The sequence below is a fragment of the Salvelinus namaycush genome, chromosome 8 (genome assembly GCF_016432855.1).
Source record: "Salvelinus namaycush isolate Seneca chromosome 8, SaNama_1.0, whole genome shotgun sequence".
Classification (NCBI taxonomy): domain Eukaryota; kingdom Metazoa; phylum Chordata; class Actinopteri; order Salmoniformes; family Salmonidae; genus Salvelinus; species Salvelinus namaycush.
In genome coordinates this window covers 30,032,384-30,051,932 of record NC_052314.1, presented here as the reverse complement: position 1 = coordinate 30,051,932, position 19,549 = coordinate 30,032,384, and the positions used below count along the sequence as shown (strand labels likewise).

At 46.3% G+C, this 19,549-nt stretch overlaps 1 protein-coding gene across 1 annotated transcript in view; it reads left to right on the top strand.

The window, feature by feature from the left end:
* Nucleotides 1-18,640, top strand: part of LOC120052607 (BMP/retinoic acid-inducible neural-specific protein 3-like) — an 86,980-nt gene extending 68,340 nt beyond the window's left edge. The window contains exons 5-9 of the mRNA XM_038999616.1: nt 12,113-12,218; nt 12,598-12,834; nt 14,997-15,219; nt 16,137-16,479; nt 17,300-18,640. Coding sequence (XP_038855544.1) covers nt 12,113-12,218; nt 12,598-12,834; nt 14,997-15,219; nt 16,137-16,479; nt 17,300-18,088 — 1,698 coding nt within the window. The 3' untranslated portion in view covers nt 18,089-18,640. The remainder of the gene's footprint in view (nt 1-12,112; nt 12,219-12,597; nt 12,835-14,996; nt 15,220-16,136; nt 16,480-17,299) is intronic.
* Nucleotides 18,641-19,549: the final 909 nt, after the last annotated feature.

Here is a 19,549-nt window from a genome sequence, read left to right as displayed (position 1 = left end):
GACACTTTTTTGGCCCTTCCTCTGACAGTATATAGGTCCTGGATGGCAGGAAGCTTGGCTCCAGTGATGTACTGGGCTGTACACATTACCCTCTGTAGCGCCTTACGGTCGGATGCCACACAGTTGCCATACCAGACGGTGATGCAACCGGTCAGGATGCTCTCGATTGTGCAGCTGTAGAACTTTTTGAGGATCTGGGGACCCATGCCAAATCTTTTCAATCTCATGAGGGGGAAAATGGGTTGTCATGCCCTCTTCACTACTGTTTTGGTGTGTTTGGAACATGTTAGTTTGTTGGTGATGTGGACACCAAGGAGCTTGAAACTCTTGACTCGCTCCACAACAGCTCCGTCAATGCTAATGGGGGCCTGTTCGGCCCTCCTTTTTCTGTAGTCCACGATCAGCTCCTTTGTCTTGCTCACGCTGACGGAGAGGTTGTTTTCCTGGCACCACACTGCCAGGTCTCTGATCTCCTCCCTATAGGCTGTGTCATCGTTGTCGGTGATCAGGCCTACTACTGTCGTGTCGTTAGCAAACTTAATGATGGTGTTGGAGTCGTAATTGGCCACTCTGTCGTGAGTGAACATGGAGTACAGGAGGTAACTAAGCACGCATGTGAGGGGCCCCCGTGTTGAGGATAAGCGTGGCAGATGTGTTGTTGCTTACCCTTACCACCTGGGGTGGCCCTTCAGGAAGTCCAGGATCCAGTTGCAGAGGGAGGTATTTAGACCCAGGGTCCTTAGCTTAGTGATGACTTTTGTAGGGCACTGTGGTGTTGAAAGCTGAGCTGTAGACAATGAACAGCATTCTCACATTGGTGTACCTTTTGACCAGGTGGGAAAGGGCAGTGTGGAGTTCGATTGAGATTGCGTCATCTGTGGATCTGTTGGGGCGGTATGCAAATTGTAGTGGGTCTAGGGTTTCCGGGATGATGGTGTTGATGTGAGCCATGACCAGATCTTCAAAGCACTTCATGGCTGCTGACATGAGTGCTACGGGGCGGTAGTCATTTAGGCTGGTTAACTTCGCTTTCTTGGGCACAGGGACTATGGTGGTCTACTTGAAACATGTTGGTATTACAAACTCGGTCAGGAAGAGGTTGAAAATGTCTGAAGACACTTGCCAGTTGGTCCGCGCATGCTCTGAGTACACGTCCTGGTAATCTGTCTGGCACCGCGTCCTTGTGAATGTTGACCTGTTTAAAGGTCTTGCTGAAAACTTTGCCTACAGAGAGCGTGACCACTCAGTTGTCCAGAACAGCTGGTGCTCTCATGCATGCTTCAGTCTTGCTTGCCTCGAAGCATGCTTAAAAGACATTTAGCTCGTCTGGTAAGCTTGCGTCACTGGGCTGCCCACAGGCTGGGTTTCCCTTTGTAGTCCATAAAAGTTTGCAAGCCCTGCCACATCCGATGAGCGTCAGAGCCGGTGTATTAGGATTCGGTATTGACTCTTTGCCTTTTTAATGGTTCGTCTGAGGGCAGCGAGATTTCTTATAAGCATCTGGATTAGTGTCCCTTTCCTTGAAACTGGTGCGGTTGTTGCCTGTAATCCATGGCTTCTGGTTGGGATATACAGTTGAAGTCGGTAGTTTACATACACCTTAGCCAAATACATTTAAACTCAGTTTTTCACAATTCCTGACTTGGGTCAAGCGTTTCGGGTAGCCTTCCACAAGCTTCCCACAATAAATTGGGTGAATGTTCCATTTTCAAATGTTCCATTCCTCCTGACAGATCTGGTGTAACTGAGTCAGGTTTGAAGGCTTCCTTGCTCGTAAACACTTTTTCAGTTCTGTCAACAAATTTTCTACAGGATTGAGGTCAGGGCTTTGTGATGACCACCCCAATACCTTGAATTTGTTGTCCTTAACCTCTCTAGGGTATGTGGGACGGTAGCGTCTCACCTCGTCAACAGCCAGTGAAACTGCAGTGCACCAAATTCAAAACAACAGAAATCCCATAATTAAAATTCCTCAAACATACATGTATTTTACACCATTTTAAAGATACACTTGTTGTAAATCCAGCCACAGTGTCCGATTTCAAAAAGGCTTTACGACGATAGCAAACCAAACGATTATGTTAGGTCAGAGCCAAGTCAGAGAAAAACACAGCCATTTTTCCAGCCAAAGAGAGGAGTCACAAAAAGCAGAAATATAGATCAAATTAATCACTAACCTTTGATGATCTTCATCAGATGACACTCATAGGACTTCATGTTACACAATACATGTATGTTTTCTTCGGGTAAAGTTCAAATTTATATCCAAAAATCGGAGTTTACATTGGCGCGTTATGTTCAGTAGTTCCAAAACATCCGGTGCTTATGCAGAGAGCCACATCAATTTACAGAAATACTTATAATAAATATTGCTAAAAGATACAACTGTTATGCATGGTATTTTAGATCCACTTCTCCTTAATGCATCCGCTATGTCAGATTTCAAAAAAACTTTACGGAAAAAGCAAACCATGCAATAATCTGAGTACAGCGCTCAGACGACAAATCAACCCAAAGAGATGACCGCCATATTCTGCAGTCAACAGAAGTCAGAAATAACATTATAAACATTCCATTACCTGTGATGATCTTCATCAGAATGCACTCCCAGGAATCCCAGTTCCACAATAAATGTGAGTTTTGTTCGATAATGTCCATTTATGTTCAAATTCCTCCTTGTTGTTCGCGCGTTCAGTACACAATCTAAACTCACGAGTCCAGCGGAAAGTACGGACGAAAAGTCCAAAAAGTTCCGTTACAGTCCGTAGAAACATGTCAAACGATGTATAGAATCAATCTTTAGGATGTTTTTAACATGAATCTTCAATAATGTTCCAATCGGAGAATTCCTTTGTCTTCAGAAATGCGATGGAACGCAGCTAACTCTCACATGAACGCGCATGGTCAGCACATGTTCAACTCGTGGCACTCTGGGAGAGACCTTACTCAATCTCCTCGCATTCGCCCCCACTTCACAGTAGAAGCATCAAACAAGGTTCTAAAGACTGTTGACATCTAGTGGAAGCCTTAGGAAGTGCAACATGACCCCATTTCCACTGTATCTTGGATAAGCAAATAGTTGAAAACCTACAAACCTCAGAATTCCCACTTCCTGGTGGATTTTTTCTCAGGTTTTTGCCTGCCATATGAGTTCTGTTATACTCACATACGTCATTCAAACAATTTTAGAAACTTCAGACTGTTTTCTATCCAAATCTACTAATAATATGCATATCCTAGGATCTGGGCCAGAGTAGCAGGCAGTTTACTCTGGGCACGCTTTACAACAATGCAGGGGAAAAATAGCACAGTTTGTTTGGAGCCCGTGAATCTAAAGCCATCCCCTCCGGTGCCATTGTACTGATTTACAAGTATTCAGACCCTTTACTCAGTACTTTATTGAAGCACCTTTGACAGAGATTACAGCCTCAAGTCTTCTTGGGTATGACACTATAAGATTGGCACACCTGTATTTGGGGAGTTTCTCCCATTCTTCTCTGCAGATCCTCTCAAGCTCTGTCAGGTTGGATGGGGAGCATCACTGCACAGCTATTTTCAGGTCTCTCCAGAGATGTTCAGGTTCAAGTCCTGGCTATAGATGGGACACTCAAGGACATTTAGAGACTTGTCCTGATGCCACTCCTGCGTTGTCTTGGCTGTGTGCTTAGGGTCGTTGTCCTGTTGGAAGGTGAACCTTTGCCGTAGTCTTACATCCTGAGTGCTCTGGGGCAGGTTTTTATCGAGGATCTTTCTGTACTTTGCTCCGTTCATCTTTCCCTTGATACTGACTAGTCTCCCAGTCTCTGCCGCTGAAAAACATCCCCACAGCATGATGCTGCCACCGCCACCATGCTTCACCGTAGGGATGGTGACAGGTTTCTTCCAGACGTGATGCTTGGCATTCAGGCTGAAGAGTTGAATCTTGGTTTCATTAGACCAGAGAATCTTGCTTCTCATGGTCTGAGAGTATTTTACGTGGCTTTTGGCGATCTCCAAGCAGGCTGTCATGTGCCTTTTTACTAAGAAGTGGCTTCCATCTGGCCACTCTACCATAAAGGCCTGCTTGGTGGAGTGCTGCAGAGATGGTTGTCCTTCTGGAAGGTTCTCCCATCTCCACAGAGGAACTCTGGAGCTCTGTCAGAGTGACCATTGAGTTCTTGGGCACATCTCTAACCAAGGCCCTTCTCCCCCAAATGCTCAGTTTGGCAAGGTGGCCAGCTCTAGGAAGAGTCTTGGTGGTTCCAAACTTCTTCCATTTAAGAATGATAGAGGCCACTGTTTTCTTGGGGACCTTCAATTCTGCAGACATTATTTGATACCCTTCTCCAGATCTGTGCCTCGATACAATCCTGTCTCTGAGCTCTACGGACAATTCCTTCAACATCATGCCTTGGTTTTTGCTCTAACATGCACTGTTGACTGTGGCACCTTATATAGACACGTGTGTGCCTTTTCGAAATCATGTCCAATCAATTTAATTTACCACAGGTAGACTCCAATCAAGTTGTATAAACATTTCAAGGACGATCAATGGAAACAGGATCCACCAATTTCGAGTCTCATAGCAAAGGGTCTGAATACATATGTAAATAAGGTATCTTTTATTTTTTATGAATTTGCTAATATTTCTAAAAACCTGGTTTTGCTTTTTCGTTATTGGATATTGTGTGCAGATTGACGAGGGGGAAAAAACATATTGTATACATTTTAGAATAAGGCTGTAACGTCACAAAATGTGGGAAAGGAAGTGGTCTGAATACTTTCCGAATGCACTGTATATTCATTTATTTTGAAATGTTTCTTACCCTACACCTGAAAATGTGCATACACCTTTTGAAAATAGGAAAGAAAAACCTTCCCTATCCTTTATGTTGCTATATAGTGACAGTCACAGCTGTTTCTGACAGAGCAAACTATGAATAACTACTATCAAAGCGCTCTACTACCTCAACCATAGAGCTTGTTGGGAGGTCAGACATTTTGTATCACAGCAGAGGTAGTCACTCCTCATATAGCAAGACGCGCTGCTTTGTCTGTTCTGTTGGGAGTAACTTTAGTAGTGTGTATGTATGTGTGAGCGCCGGATTTCATTTTTCAAAGGCAGAGATTAGTTCAGAGTGTTAGGTGAGAGCAGAGAGGTTGAGCAGAGGGAATGATTGACAATTTCCCTGACTAAATCAATGGTGATATCCCCACCTGACCCAGACCATGGTTGGCAGTGTGTCTGCAGAATGATGAACAATGAGAAAACGTTTCTCGGCAGCGGGGCTCTCACAACACCGTGAGGATTCAGATTTATTTCCACTCAGAACAGTATTGCATTATATTCCCATTATGGCAGCATTTAATTTTTTTATGTTTCCGCCCTGCTACTCAATCGATTGCTGTCTTTTTTGTCACAGGTGCACTGTATCCCAGCAGTCTTAAAGCTACAATCTGTACCTTGCATTTTCAGTCTAAAGTCCTGCCCCTGCACTTGCCTGTAAGTCTTGGTGTCAGGGTTGTGTGCGGAGAATTTTCGGAGTCAAACGCAGGACACAGGTGTTGAGCGAAACCACAGTGATTTACTCAAAATTAATGCACAATTTCCACAAATGGAAATAAACAGATACATACACGTATCAACCACAACACCTAACGTACAAACAATCACGGACAAAACAGAAATGAAAGCCAGAGGGTTAAATAGGGAACATGATGGGGGAATTGAAACCAGGTGTGTATAATACAGACAAAACAAAACGAAACTGAAAAATGGATCGATGGTGACTAGAAAGCCGGTGACGTCGACCGCCGAACACCACCCGAACAAGGAGAAGGGCCGACTTCGGCGGAAGTCGTGACAGTACCCCTCCCCTGACGCGCGGCTCCAGCAGCGCGATGACACCGGCCTCGGGGACGACCCGGAGGGCGAGGTGCAGGGCGATCCGAGTGGAGACGGTGAAACTCTTGTAACATGGATGGATCTAGAATGTCCTCCACCGGTACCCAGCATCTCTCCTCCGGACCGTACCCCTCCCACTCCACGAGGTACTGAAGGCCCCTCGCCCGACGTCTAGAATCCATGATGGCCCTTACGATATACGCCGGGACCCCCTCGATGTCAAGAGGGGGCGGAGGGACCTCCCGCACCTCAGACTGCTGGAGCGGACCAGCCACCACCGGCCTGAGGAGAGACACATGGAACGAGGGATTAATACGGTAATCAGGGGGGAGTTGTAACCTATAACAAACCTCGTTCAGTCTCCTCAGGACTTTAAATGGCCCCACAAACCGCGGACCCAGCTTCCGGCAGGGCAGGTGAAGGGGTAGGTTTCGGGTCGAGAGCCAGACCCGATCCCCTGGTGCATACACCGGGGCCTCACTGCGGTGGCAGTCGGCACTCGCCTTTTGTCTCCTGATGGCCCGTTGTAACCGCACATGGGCAGCGTTCCAAGTCTCCTCTGAGTGCCGAAACCATTCATCCACCGCAGGAGCCTCAGTCTGGCTCTGATGCCATGGTGCCAGGACCGGCTGGTAACCTAGCACACACTGAAATGGGGATAGGTTGGTAGAGGAGTGGCGGAGGGAGTTTTGGGCCATCTCCGCCCAGGGGATGTAAGCCGCCCACTCCCCCGGCCGGTCCTGGCAATAGGACCTCAGAAACCTACCCACATCCTGGTTGACTCTTTCCACCTGCCCGTTGCTCTCGGGGTGGAAACCTGAGGTAAGGCTGACCGAGATCCCCAGGCGTTCCATAAACGCCCTCCAGACTCTAGACGTAAATTGGGGACCCCGATCAGACACTATATCCTCAGGCACCCCGTAGTGCCGGAATACGTGGGTGAACAGAGCCTCCGCAGTTTGTAGAGCCGTAGGGAGACCGGGCAAAGGAAGGAGACGGCAGGACTTAGAAAACCGATCCACAACGACCAGGATCGTGGTGTTGCCCTGTGACGGGGGAAGATCCGTCACAAAATCCACCGATAGGTGTGACCACGGTCGCTGTGGAACGGGAAGGGGTTGTAATTTCCCTCTGGGCAGATGTCTAGGTGCCTTGCACTGTGCACATACCGAACAGGAGGACACATAAACCCGCACGTCCTTAGCTAAAGTGGGCCACCAGTACTTCCCCGCAAGGCAGCGCACCGTCCGACCGATACCAGGATGACCAGAGGAGGGTGACGTATGAGCCCAACAGATCAAACGATCGCGGACATCAAACGGAACGTACATACGCCCAGCTGGACAGTCAGGTGGAATGGGCTCTGAACGTGACGCCCGTTCGATGTCCGCGTCCACCTCCCATACCACCGGTGCCACCAGGCGAGAGGCTGGAATGATGGGAGTGGGATCTGAGGACCTCTCCTCTGTATCATACAGCCGGGACAGTGCGTCTGCCTTAACGTTCTGGGAACCTGGTTTGTAGGAAAGGGTGAAATCAAAACGGGTGAAAAACATGGCCCACCTTGCCTGGCGAGGGTTCATTCTCCTCGCCGCCCGGATGTACTCCAGATTGCGGTGGTCAGTCCAAATGAGAAAAGGGTGTCTTGCCCCCTCAAGCCAATGTCTCCACGCTTTCAGAGCCATGACAACAGCCAGCAACTCCCGGTCCCCCACATCATAGTTTCGCTCCGCCGGGCTGAGCTTCTTCGAAAAGAATGCACAGGGGCGGAGTTTTAGTGGCGTACCCGAGCGCTGAGACAGCACAGCCCCTATCCCCGCCTCGGACGCGTCCACCTCAACTATGAATGCTAAGGAAGGATCAGGATGAGCCAGCACGGGAGCTGAGGTAAACAGAGCCTTCAGGTGACCAAACGCCCTGTCCGCCCCAACTGTCCACTGCAGTCGCACCGGTCCTCCCTTCAGCAGTGAGGTAATGGGAGCCGCTACCTGCCCAAAACCCCGGATAAATCTCCGGTAGTAGTTGGCAAACCCTAAAAACCGCTGCACCTCCTTTACCGTGGTTGGAGTCGGCCAATTACGCACGGCTGAAATGCGGTCATTCTCCATCTCTACCCCTGACGCTGAAAAGCGGTACCCTAGGAAGGAGATGGACTGTTGGAAGAACAGACATTTCTCAGCCTTGACGTACAGGTCATGCTCCAACAGTCGACCAAGCACCCTGCGCACTAGGGACACATGCTCGGCGCGTGTAGCGGAATATATTAGAATGTCGTCTATATACACCACTACACCCTGACCGTGCAGGTCCCTAAAGATCTCATCCACAAAGGATTGGAAGACTGATGGAGCATTCATTAACCCGTACGGCATGACGAGGTACTCATAATGCCCAGAAGTGGTGCTAAATGCTGTCTTCCACTCATCTCCCCCCTTGATACGCACCAGGTTGTAAGCGCTCCTGAGGTCCAATTTTGTGAAGAAGCGCGCCCCGTGTAATGACTCGGTCATACTCGCTATAAGTGGTAGCGGGTAACTGTATTTTACCGTGATCTTATTCAATCCGCGATAATCAATACACGGGCGCAAACCTCCATCCTTCTTCTTAACGAAAAATAAACTCGAGGAGACAGGTGAGATGGAAGGCCGAATGTATCCCTGTCCCAGAGATTCGGTGACATATGTCTCCATAGCCACCGTCTCCTCCTGTGACAGAGGATACACGTGACTCCTGGGAAGTGTAGCGTCTACCAAGAGATCTATCACACAATCCCCCGGTCGATGGGGTGGTAATTGAGTCGCCTTCTTCTTACAGAAGGCGAGTGCCAAATCGGCATATTCGGGAGGAATGTGCATGGTGGAAACCTGGTTTGGACTTTCCACCGTAGTGGCACCTAAGGAAACACCTACACACCTCCCTGAACACTGACAGGACCATCCCTTGAGAGCCCTCTGTTGCCACGAAATAATCGGATCATGAGAGGCCAACCAGGGAAGACCCAACACAACAGGAAACGCGATCAGAAAGAGACTAATTCTCTCCTCGTGATCCCCCTGCGTTCTCATAGCGATGGGCGCTGTGACCTCCCCAACCAGCCCCGACCCCAAAGGACGACTATCTAAGGCATGTACAGGGAAGGGAACATCAACCGGAATAATAGGGATCCCTAAGCTATGAGCCAAAGAGCGGTCAATAAAGTTCCCAGCTGCGCCTGAATCTACTAGCGCCTTATGCTGGGAATGTGGGGAAAACTCAGGAAATTCTATAGATAACCACATGTGTGCAACAGAAGGCTCTGGGTGAGTTATGTGCCTACTCACCTGAGACGACCCACCAGTGCTCCGCCTGCTACCTCGACTTCCAGGAGAAACACCCCAGCACCGGACAGCAGTGTGCCCTCTGCGTCCACAGTTGGTACATGGAGTGGTTCCCCCTCCGGTCTCCCTCCTAGCAGCCCCTCCCAACTCCATAGGGGTTGGATCCAAGGAGCTGGGTAATGGAATGTGCGGACCCCGATCTAGACGCCCGCGGGAGGCCAACAGGTTATCCAGCCGGATAGATAAATCTACCAGCTGGTCCAGGTTGAGAGTGGTGTCCCTGCAGGCTAGCTCCCTACGAACGTCCTCTCGTAGACTACACCTGTAGTGGTCGATCAGGGCCCGCTCATTCCATCCCGCACCAGCGGCCAGAGTACGGAAGTCCAAGGCGAAATCTTGAGCGCTCCTCATCCCCTGCCTTAGATGGAACAATCGCTCTCCCGCCGCTCTCCCTTCAGGTGGATGATCAAAGACGGCCCGGAAGCGGCGAGAGAAGTCATCATAGTTATCTCGGGTAGATCCCTCTCCTCCCCAGATGGCGTTGGCCCACTCCAGGGCTTTACCAGTCAGACAGGAGATGAGGGCGCCCACCCTCTCGTGTCCTGAAGGGGACGGATGAACAGAGGCCAGGTATAGCTCCAGCTGTAGGAGGAAACCCTGACACCCGGCTGCTGTTCCATCATACGCTCCTGGGAGCGAGAGCCGAATTCCACTGGTTCCGACCGGTGGAGGGATGGATGGTGGTGTAGGTGGAGGTGCGGGTGTTGGTGCTGGGGTATGATTTACTGGGAGACCTCCTCTCTCCCATCTGTCCATAGTTTGCAGCACGCGATCCATGGCTGTCCCTAAACTATGCAACATGGTCGCGTGCTGTTGAACCTGCTCCTCTACTTGGAGAGAAGGGCTGGCTGCGCCTGCTGACTCCATTTGAAGTATAGTCCGTGATTCTGTCAGGGTTGTGTGCGGAGAATTTTCGGAGTCAAACGCAGGACACAGGTGTTGAGCGAAACCACAGTGATTTACTCAAAATTAATGCACAATTTCCACAAATGGAAATAAACAGATACATACACGTATCAACCACAACACCTAACGTACAAACAATCACGGACAAAACAGAAATGAAAGCCAGAGGGTTAAATAGGGAACATGATGGGGGAATTGAAACCAGGTGTGTATAATACAGACAAAACAAAACGAAACTGAAAAATGGATCGATGGTGACTAGAAAGCCGGTGACGTCGACCGCCGAACACCACCCGAACAAGGAGAAGGGCCGACTTCGGCGGAAGTCGTGACACTTGGGCAATTGTAAAGGTGCTTACCACATCATTTAAATAACTACCTTTCCTCATGTCTTCCTCATCTTTGCTTCATCAAGCTACTGTATCATAGACCTATCTATCTCCTTACCCTCTAGTGGTCATGAAGAAAAGCAGAGAAAGAGAAAAATAAGCTCAGCAGACTGTACTGGAATACAGCCCCTCTGTGCTACATGTGAAACACCTCCAGGAGCAACACAGAGATACAGCTCACCAATAATGTGCATTAAGCATCTAGTAATATACCAGAATGTATCTGCAATAAAAAGCAGCTGCTATCCATAGAGTAAATGGATTGCCGTGCTCATCAGTCAGCATTATGCCATATGGGCTATCATATATGTCATTTCAAGTAATGCTCTTAATAGATTAAATATTCAAGTGTCCCAAAACGTTGTTCCTCATTTCTACAGTCTTATCAGCAGTAAAATCCCATATGAAGGAAATTTGTGATTTACAATGTGCTGTAAATAATAATGGCAAAATCATTCCACACAGATTCTCCCCTTTCTCTGATTAGCATATTCTATTCATTTTCCTAGACACCCAGGTTTTGCTGGGTTCAAGGTTTGATTTAATAGCTCCAGAAGTTACCCTGTATATACTATTATCATCAGGTCTCTCTCTAGTTTTTCTCTCTGTCAGCACTCTGGGATTGTGTTTGATTGTGTAACTGATGGACTGCCCTTGTTTTCTCGCCACATCCATCTGTCTCTCTGCCACCAACTGTCCTGTGACAGGCCAAACCTGGTCATGTCTCTGGGCTGACAACGCTGTCCCTCTACTACAAAGGGAGAAAAATTGCAATCAGTTAGGTGCTCTCCACCATAACCTCAAACAGAAAGAGAAAAGATATCTCATGTTGCAAATGAGGGAGAAAGGATGATCAGGTCTGGCAGATATGTTTTGCCATGAAAAGGTCAGGAGAGATGTCTCAGTCAATACGACAGAAAAGACCTGCCATGGCTGAGTTGTTAGAGGCCCTCCTTCAACACCACTCTGATGTTTCTCTTTTCTTTGAGTGGGAGAGAATAAGAACAGCAACGCTGCCATTTTCTCTGTGGGTGCATAAGAATGCATGTAATGAAGGAATGCATGTAATCAATTCAGTGTCGTCTGTGGGTGGAAGGAAGGAGAAGGAGAGCAGAGGAGAGGAGAAGGCGTACTGTAAATGTGCTCTACCACTGTGCAATGTTCAGTGTCTCTCTGCTAGCTGTGATTCAGTATCTACTCAGAGCTGTGGGTGATGGTTATTAAGGGGCCTGTGTAATGTGTGTAATAGGGGCTTGGCTATAGGGGCACAGGAAGACGGGGCACAAGAAGCGGTAAACCATGGCTGAACACTCATCTCACCGGGGAACTCACATTCTCATCACTTCATTGCATTTTCCCAGCAGAGAGCAACCTCTCTCAGAAGTGTTTCCTTTGTCATATAAGTACTGTAGAAGTAGTGTTTTTTTTTCCTCCATATTTTTAGTTTGATATTTCATTTGGGCATACTGATGTAATAGTACGGCAAAGCATACAAATGTTGCTGTGATGTTATAAGGAATGTGTATTAAAAGCTTTGTATGTTTGTTGTTGCCTAGGTAACGGAGACCCGGACAGGCCCTCTCGGATGCAGTAACTATGACAACCTTGATTCTGTCAGCTCTGTTCTGGTTCAGAGTCCGGAAAACAAAGTCCACTTGCAAGGTCTGTATTATATATATTTTTGATTACGTATTCCTAGAATGCAAATCCTGTACACCATTGTCACGCTCCACACCAGTGCTTTGGAATCAACCACAAAAAAGCAACCAATATAATATATTATTATAGCACATCCTATCATAAATTCCCATACAATAGCATCTTCAAAGAGATTGATACATCCCATTACAACGATTGTATAGAGTAAAATACAGTTATTGGTATGCTCTTACATTGTTAATATACCAAGGCTAACAACTACACTTGCACTGACTTGCAATTCACTCACTATAGATCACAAATTGTTGTCCTCTTATACAGTACCATAACAGTACACCTTAATGGTGGTTTTACATCCTGGCTATGTTGTGTTGTTTTACAGGCCTACAGGTTATCCTGCCAGACTACCTGCGGGACAGTTTTGTCCAGGCTGCTCTCAGCTACATCGCGTGTAATGTGGAAGGGGGCTTCATCTGTAAGGACAATGACTGCTGGTGCAAGTGTGACCCCAAGTTCCCAGAATGCAACTGTCCCTACATGGACATCCAAGCCATGGAGGACAGCCTGCAGAGGATCACTGAGACATGGGGGACACTTTACAAGGAGTTTGAGGACTCAGGTGAAGATAAACGTTTTGGATCCTCTTTGATCTTTAGATGCTGAAACTATTAAACGTTTAATTTGATATATGAAGTGTCCAGTGCCACTCAGTTGTCATGCAGCATTTACGAAAAGTCTTCAGCTAGCTTCGCTCTAAACTTAGTCGTTGTGCATGCAGTTGATTGTCCACATATGAATTTTAAAACTATGTGAGCTGACTAAAAGTGTTTTATCATATGCCACGCAATTAAAGGTGGAGGGCCGTTCCTTGGTGTGTACCCCAGACATTATGATTTACAGTGTAAACTGTAATGAGTCAGTGAAACATGGGGGACTTGGCACACGGTCTGTGTACAGCAAATCACAACCTGATAGGATTGGATAATTCTTTCATAGGTAGTTTACAATATGTCTCGAGCAGATTAATCATCCATGAAACACATTTATTACCATTCCAGCATTTTCACCTCGGTGTAGTAACAACGTATGAATGAGAGCACTTAGCATAATGTTGGGATATTATTGCCTCTCTAGGTCACCCTGTAGTGGCCACTATTTCTGAGGTGAATTCCGAATGGATGGGCCTTTTTTTTTCTTCAAATATTTTGGGTTTGTGAAATATCAATAAGTGCAATTACTTTCAAAGTTGATGTTTTAAGAGCAGGGAGGAGAGGAGAGTGCAGGCGAGTGCCAGGAATAAAGAGTTTCTCCGGTGAGGTCGTAAACGTGTCCTTCGGTAAAGGATATCAAAGACGTTTCAACGTTCAGCGGAATGGGATGCCAGCAGGAAGAAAATAAACCAGGAAACATGGAGCATGGCAGTACTGGAACCAATGACATTGTTCTCCTTTAGCCTTGAGGAATGTGGCAACATGCATGAAGTGATCTTATGCTCTTTCTTTTCAAACATACAGAAAACATTTTTCCAAAAGGGTTCTTTGGCCATCCCCATAGGAGAACCGTTTTTGGATCCTATTACCCACTGGGCACGCTCTGGTTGAATCAACTTTGTTTTCATGTCATTTTAATTTAGTGACGTAGATCCAAAGTGGAATAGACGTTGACTGGACGTCTGTGCCTAGTGGGTAGCCTTTCTTGACGGCCTATTTTGTTTCAATCAAAGCATATATACTGCCTAATGGCGCACGCTGTAGAGTTTTAGCCACATGAGGGAGAAGAAATGTGACTCCTCAGCCTCAGATTAGAAATGACTGAGGAGGTGTTTTTGGTGTAACATATTATACTGTAGGTGTCTATGCTACAGTATGCTATCATATTCGGTTCTGCTAGGCTATGTAAAATACGAATTCATCATTGTGTGATCTTGCGAGACATTGATTCAGCTTTTATCTAACTTTAGGCTACTAAATGAACACTATTGTGAGAAGTGATGAGAAGGACTATTAGGCGTAGGCAACAGATCTTGATTAAGGTTACTTTAAGCGATTTGAGCGCCTTTGAATCATGGTGCTGAAAGGACAGCACCATAACCAAGTGGTCGTTCTGGGTTCCATTGCGCAGGAGGGGGTCTGTGGAGTTTTATGAACATCAGGGCATTCATGCTGTGAATTTGGATCCTAGATCTTGTTGATGTGATAAGGTTCATGCAGTGGATGAGTTTGTCTGCATACGCAATTGAGATGGTGCATTTCTGTAAGCTAAGCACATGGACTGTAGGGCGAGTTCATGTGAGTTGTACATGAGCCCCAAGTCCATAACACAATGTTTTGAGGACAAATGTTTTAGCAACCCCTGGTAGAGTTTTCTGTCTGTGGCTGTTCTTGTCATGGTGGATTTGGCCTGCTCAAAGTTGTCAAGCCTCTGACCGTTGGGCCTCTGCACACACGCCTATAGTTATTCATCATTTGCGCCACCTCCAGAGAGAGAGAGTACAGGGAAGAAACCACAATTTTCCTACCTGTAGGCTGCTATAGCCTACATATCTATTTAGTTTGTCATTCTTTTGTTTTCATGGAATTTTTGTGGTGTTACATATTATTTATTTAGAATTAACCAGAATACTTTTTTTACGTTACCAACTCCATGTATTCTCAAATTGAAAAGTGATGGAGCACGGTTCCCCCATGCTACGGCAGCACTAGATCCCTATTCACCTGGCCATATTCATGGCATGTTAATTTCAAAACAATCACCTTTTAATTTTCACTCTCTTTCTGCCAGATGAGTTCAAGACCTTCCTGACGAGGCTCCCGCAGAACTTCTTCCTGAACGTGACGACAATCCAGCACCTGTGGTCGTTGGATGGCGTGTTCCAGTGGCGTTACGAGCAGCTGGAGAACAGCATGAGTGTGCTCTTCAGACGAGCCCAGAGAGTGGTGTTCAAGCTCTTCAGCCTCAGCAAGAGGTGTCAGAGGCAGCCTCACATCCATCTACCCAGAGAACTGTGAGAGTCCCACTCTGCTCCCACATTACAGCTCTTACCACTGAGCCCCAATTACACTTTAATCACCCATCCAGGAAGCTGATAGCAATCCTCTCCATCTCCCCCTGTGTGAGTGGGAGAAACAGGAAGCAAGCCAAGCAGTGTTTATCTACGTTATTACTGCCGCTGTGAGGAAAATGTAAAGCACTATACTTATTTTGTGACTATAGACTGTGGAGAGAGGGAGTGGAATGTTGGTCATTTTGACTGGGAGGCTCCCCTACATCCCTTTAGTTCGCAGTGCTTCACACAGACGAGAGATGCGTGATTGATATAACTTCCAGGGGCCAGTTCCACTGCTGACAATTATGAAGGAATAATCTGCAGGAAGACGGCGGCTCAGTTTTATACAGCGAGTAATAATACGACTTCAGAATTGGTTTAAACTACACTTTGTGTTCAGACAGGCAGCCCAATTTTGATATTTGTTTCACTAATTGGTCTTTTGACAAATCAGATCAGCTCTGAAAAAAATCTGATGTGAAAAAATCTGATGTGATTGGTTAAAAGACCAATTACTAGAAAAAATATCATAATTGGGCTAGTTGTGCGATCGCAGCCTTTGTGCTCAAACTTTGACCATTAGTCCAAATTATGCAGTTTTACTTTCTGCATGTCTATTTCACAGATGAAGCAATATGTTTGTCTCTTTGTAAAGATTTTTTACAATACTACAAACAAAAAATATTGCAGAATGCATTAATGGTATACTCAAACATGCATTATTAGTTCCTAGTAGGAGTAACTGTTACTAAGTACAATTGCACAGATTTTTTTTATTTATACTATAAACCAATTAAATTCACATCCATTTACATTCACCTACTGTATTGCCATCCTATGTTATATTCCATTGTGTCTCTCCGTCTCCGTCCCAGGCCCCAGTCCTATTGGCTGAGCCACTTCCAGTCTCTCCTCTACTGTTCTGAGAACAACCAGCTGGGTTCGTTCTCTGAAGAGCTCCACAGCTGTACCTGCAGCTACGAGCACAGCCCTTGCCAGCTGTCCCCGCCATGTGCCATCGGAGAGGGCCCCGCCTGCGCAGCCTGCGCCCTAGACAACCACACCCGCTGTGGAAGCTGCAACCCTGGATACGGCCTAACCCAGGGGGTCTGCAGACCCATGGTGGCTGACTCTACAGAGAACTACCTGGGCTTTGAGACAGACCAACAGGACCTGGAGCTGAGATACCTGCTACAGAGGGCTGACCGTAGACTGGAGGTAAATACAGTGCCTTCACAAAGTATTTATACCCCTTGACTTATTCCACATTTTGTTGTTACAGCCTGAATTTATTAAATTAATGTTTCGCGCACATCTACACACAATACCCCATAATGACAAGGTGAAACATGTAAACATTTTTTTTTTGCAAATGTATTGAAAATGAAAAACAGAAATATCTAATTTACATAAAAATTCACACCCCTGAGTCAATACTTTGTAGAAGCACCTTTGGGAGTGATTACAGCTGTGAGTCTTTCTGGGTAAGTCTCTAAGAGCTTTCCACACCTGGATTGTGCAGAATTTGCCCATTATTGTTTTCAACATTCTTCAAGCTTTGTCAAATGAGTTGTTGTTTATTGCTAGACAACCATTTTCAGGTCTTGTCATAGACTTTCAAGTAGAGTTAACTCAATACAATAACTCGGCCACTCAGGAAAATTCACTGTCTTCTTGGTAAGCTTCTCCGTTGTAGATTTGGCCTTGTGTTTTAGGTTATTGTCCTGCTGAAAGGTACATTTGTATTCCAATGTCTGGTAGAACGAAGACCAGGTTTTCCTCTAGGATTTTTCCTGTGCTCAGCTCCATTCTGTTTCTTTTTTATCCTGAAAAACTCCCCAGTCCTTAACGATTACAAGCAAACTTAACACTTTGTATTCAGGACATAAAGTAAATTGCTTTGTCAAATATTTTGCAGTATTACTTTAGTGCCTTATTGCATACAGGATGCATGTTTTGTAATATTCCGTACGATCTTGAGAAAGTAGATAGACATATTGTCCTAACAACTTAAACAACCATGAATATGTCCATCCAGGTCCACGCCATCTTCATCAGTAATGACATGCGTCTGAACAGCTGGTTCGACCCGTCCTGGAGGAAGAGGATGCTGCTGACTCTGAAGAGCAACAAGTACAAGTCCAACCTGGTCCACATGCTGCTGGGCGTGTCTCTCCAGATCTGCCTGACCAAGAACAGCACCCTGGAGCCCGTCCTCACCCTCTACATCAACCCCTTTGGAGGCAGCCACTCTGAGAGCTGGTACATTCCCGTCAGTGAGAACAGCTTCCCAGACTGGACAGCCACCAAACTGGACCTGCCCCTGGAGTGCTTTAACTGGACCCTGACGCTGGGCAACAAGTGGAAGACCTTCTTTGAGACTATCCACATCTACCTGCGGAGCCGGATAAAGACGCAAGGCGGTGGAGGCCCGGCAGGGGCAGTGAACGACAGCCTCTACTATGAGCCATTAGAAATGCTGGATTCTTCTCGGAATCTGGGCTACATGAAGATCAACAGCATCCAGGTGTTTGGCTACAGTATGCACTTTGACCCAGAAGCGATCCGCGACCTGATCCTGCAGCTGGACTACCCGCACACCCAGGGTTCCCAGGACACGGCCTTGCTGCAGCTGCTGGAGATCAGGGACCGGGTCAACCGACTGTCCCCTCCAGGTCAGCAGAGACTGGACCTGTTCTCCTGTCTGCTCAGACACCGGCTCAAACTGACCGCCAGCGAGGTGGTCCGCATACATGCCTCACTGCAGGCCTTCAGCAACCGCCTGCCCAACTCTCTGGATTACGAGACAACCAAGCTGTGTAGTTAACAGTTACTAGGGGACGACTGGGGGACGTTAAAGATAAACGGCTACAAGGGGAACTATTGGACAGCTGAATGGTGTACTGGTACAGTATTTTGGCTTTCAGTGGTTTGTTGATTGGATTACAAGACTGTAAAACTATGTACTAAATGGAGCAGTTGGATGAGAAGGAAAACTGAATAATGTTGTTTGGCTTTCAGTTGTGTGGCGACTCAATGACTTGGGAGGTGCTGATAGCCGGTGCTTTTTGGTCGAAAGAAGTCACACGCAAACTCTGACATATATAAACAGAAGCAGATCTAGAAATTGATATATGTAACACTCTCTCCACATCCATTTGACCAGCTTGTTTAAATTCAACCCTTCTCATTTATACAGTATATACTGAAGCCAACTGGAGGAACTTTTTAAGAAACATGGTACAGTCTGTTTGTTTGTAACTCTTTTATATGTTATTTTGCTTATGTGACCGTGCACTTTCCATAACGACCAGAATACAGTGGTGTCAGTCAGTTTTGTAGTTGACTTGTTATTAAAACATAATGGATTAACACCTGGGGATATTTTTTGTCAAACTTACTTAGAGCCGAGGAACAGCTGTTATCACATCTCATTGTAAGACATTCAACACATTAATCGCAGGAATTGAAACCACTTAAACTGAGTGAATGAAATTAAACATGATAGAGGAGTTTGATCAAATCATCAGGAATCTCTATTACTCTCATTTATGTGGTTCGTGTTATAGCTTGTGATCAAGCTTCTTTATCCTACTGGATTAGTAGACTTTGTTAAAGGAACAATTGAACCCCTAATTATTTTACAAAAATGTATAGTTTTGTACAGTGAATGTACGCACACACACGAACACACATACTACAGATGCTGAAAGAAGTGAACAAGGCTGAGTTTGTCGTAAGACTGGTTCCATTTGGGTCATGGCTAGAAACACACAGGGTGAATGTTTGTATTTATTTATCTGAAACAGATTGAATTGGAGCAGATCAGTAGACACTCCAACTGCCCTCTAGAACCAGGAGTGATGCCCCTCTACTTTACTGGGCCACAGATCCATACCTGCAGTATTAAATGTCAGGACTATAAGGTGTCAGATCTCATTTACTAACGTGGCCTGTGTCTCATGGCTTGTCTGTTCAGGGGAGCAGATCAGGGAGAGGTCACACACCTATGAAGGTCAATGGCTGTAACCTCCATTTTGTCTGCTCCTCTTATCAAATCCTTCTCATGTCATAAGATAATCTCCAAGGAGGGTAACACGGATGAACATGGATTGATGCTGAGGTGTGTGCTGGATGTATAACTGAGTTTCAGGCTGTCCTTTGGATGCAGGAGTGTCAGAACATGGCCACTGTGAAGAGATGGAAAAAGTAAGGTCCTGATTGTCTTTTTGGTCTTTACAAGTGAATTATTTCCCCGAAAATCATCAGAACACTTTACCCACCTACT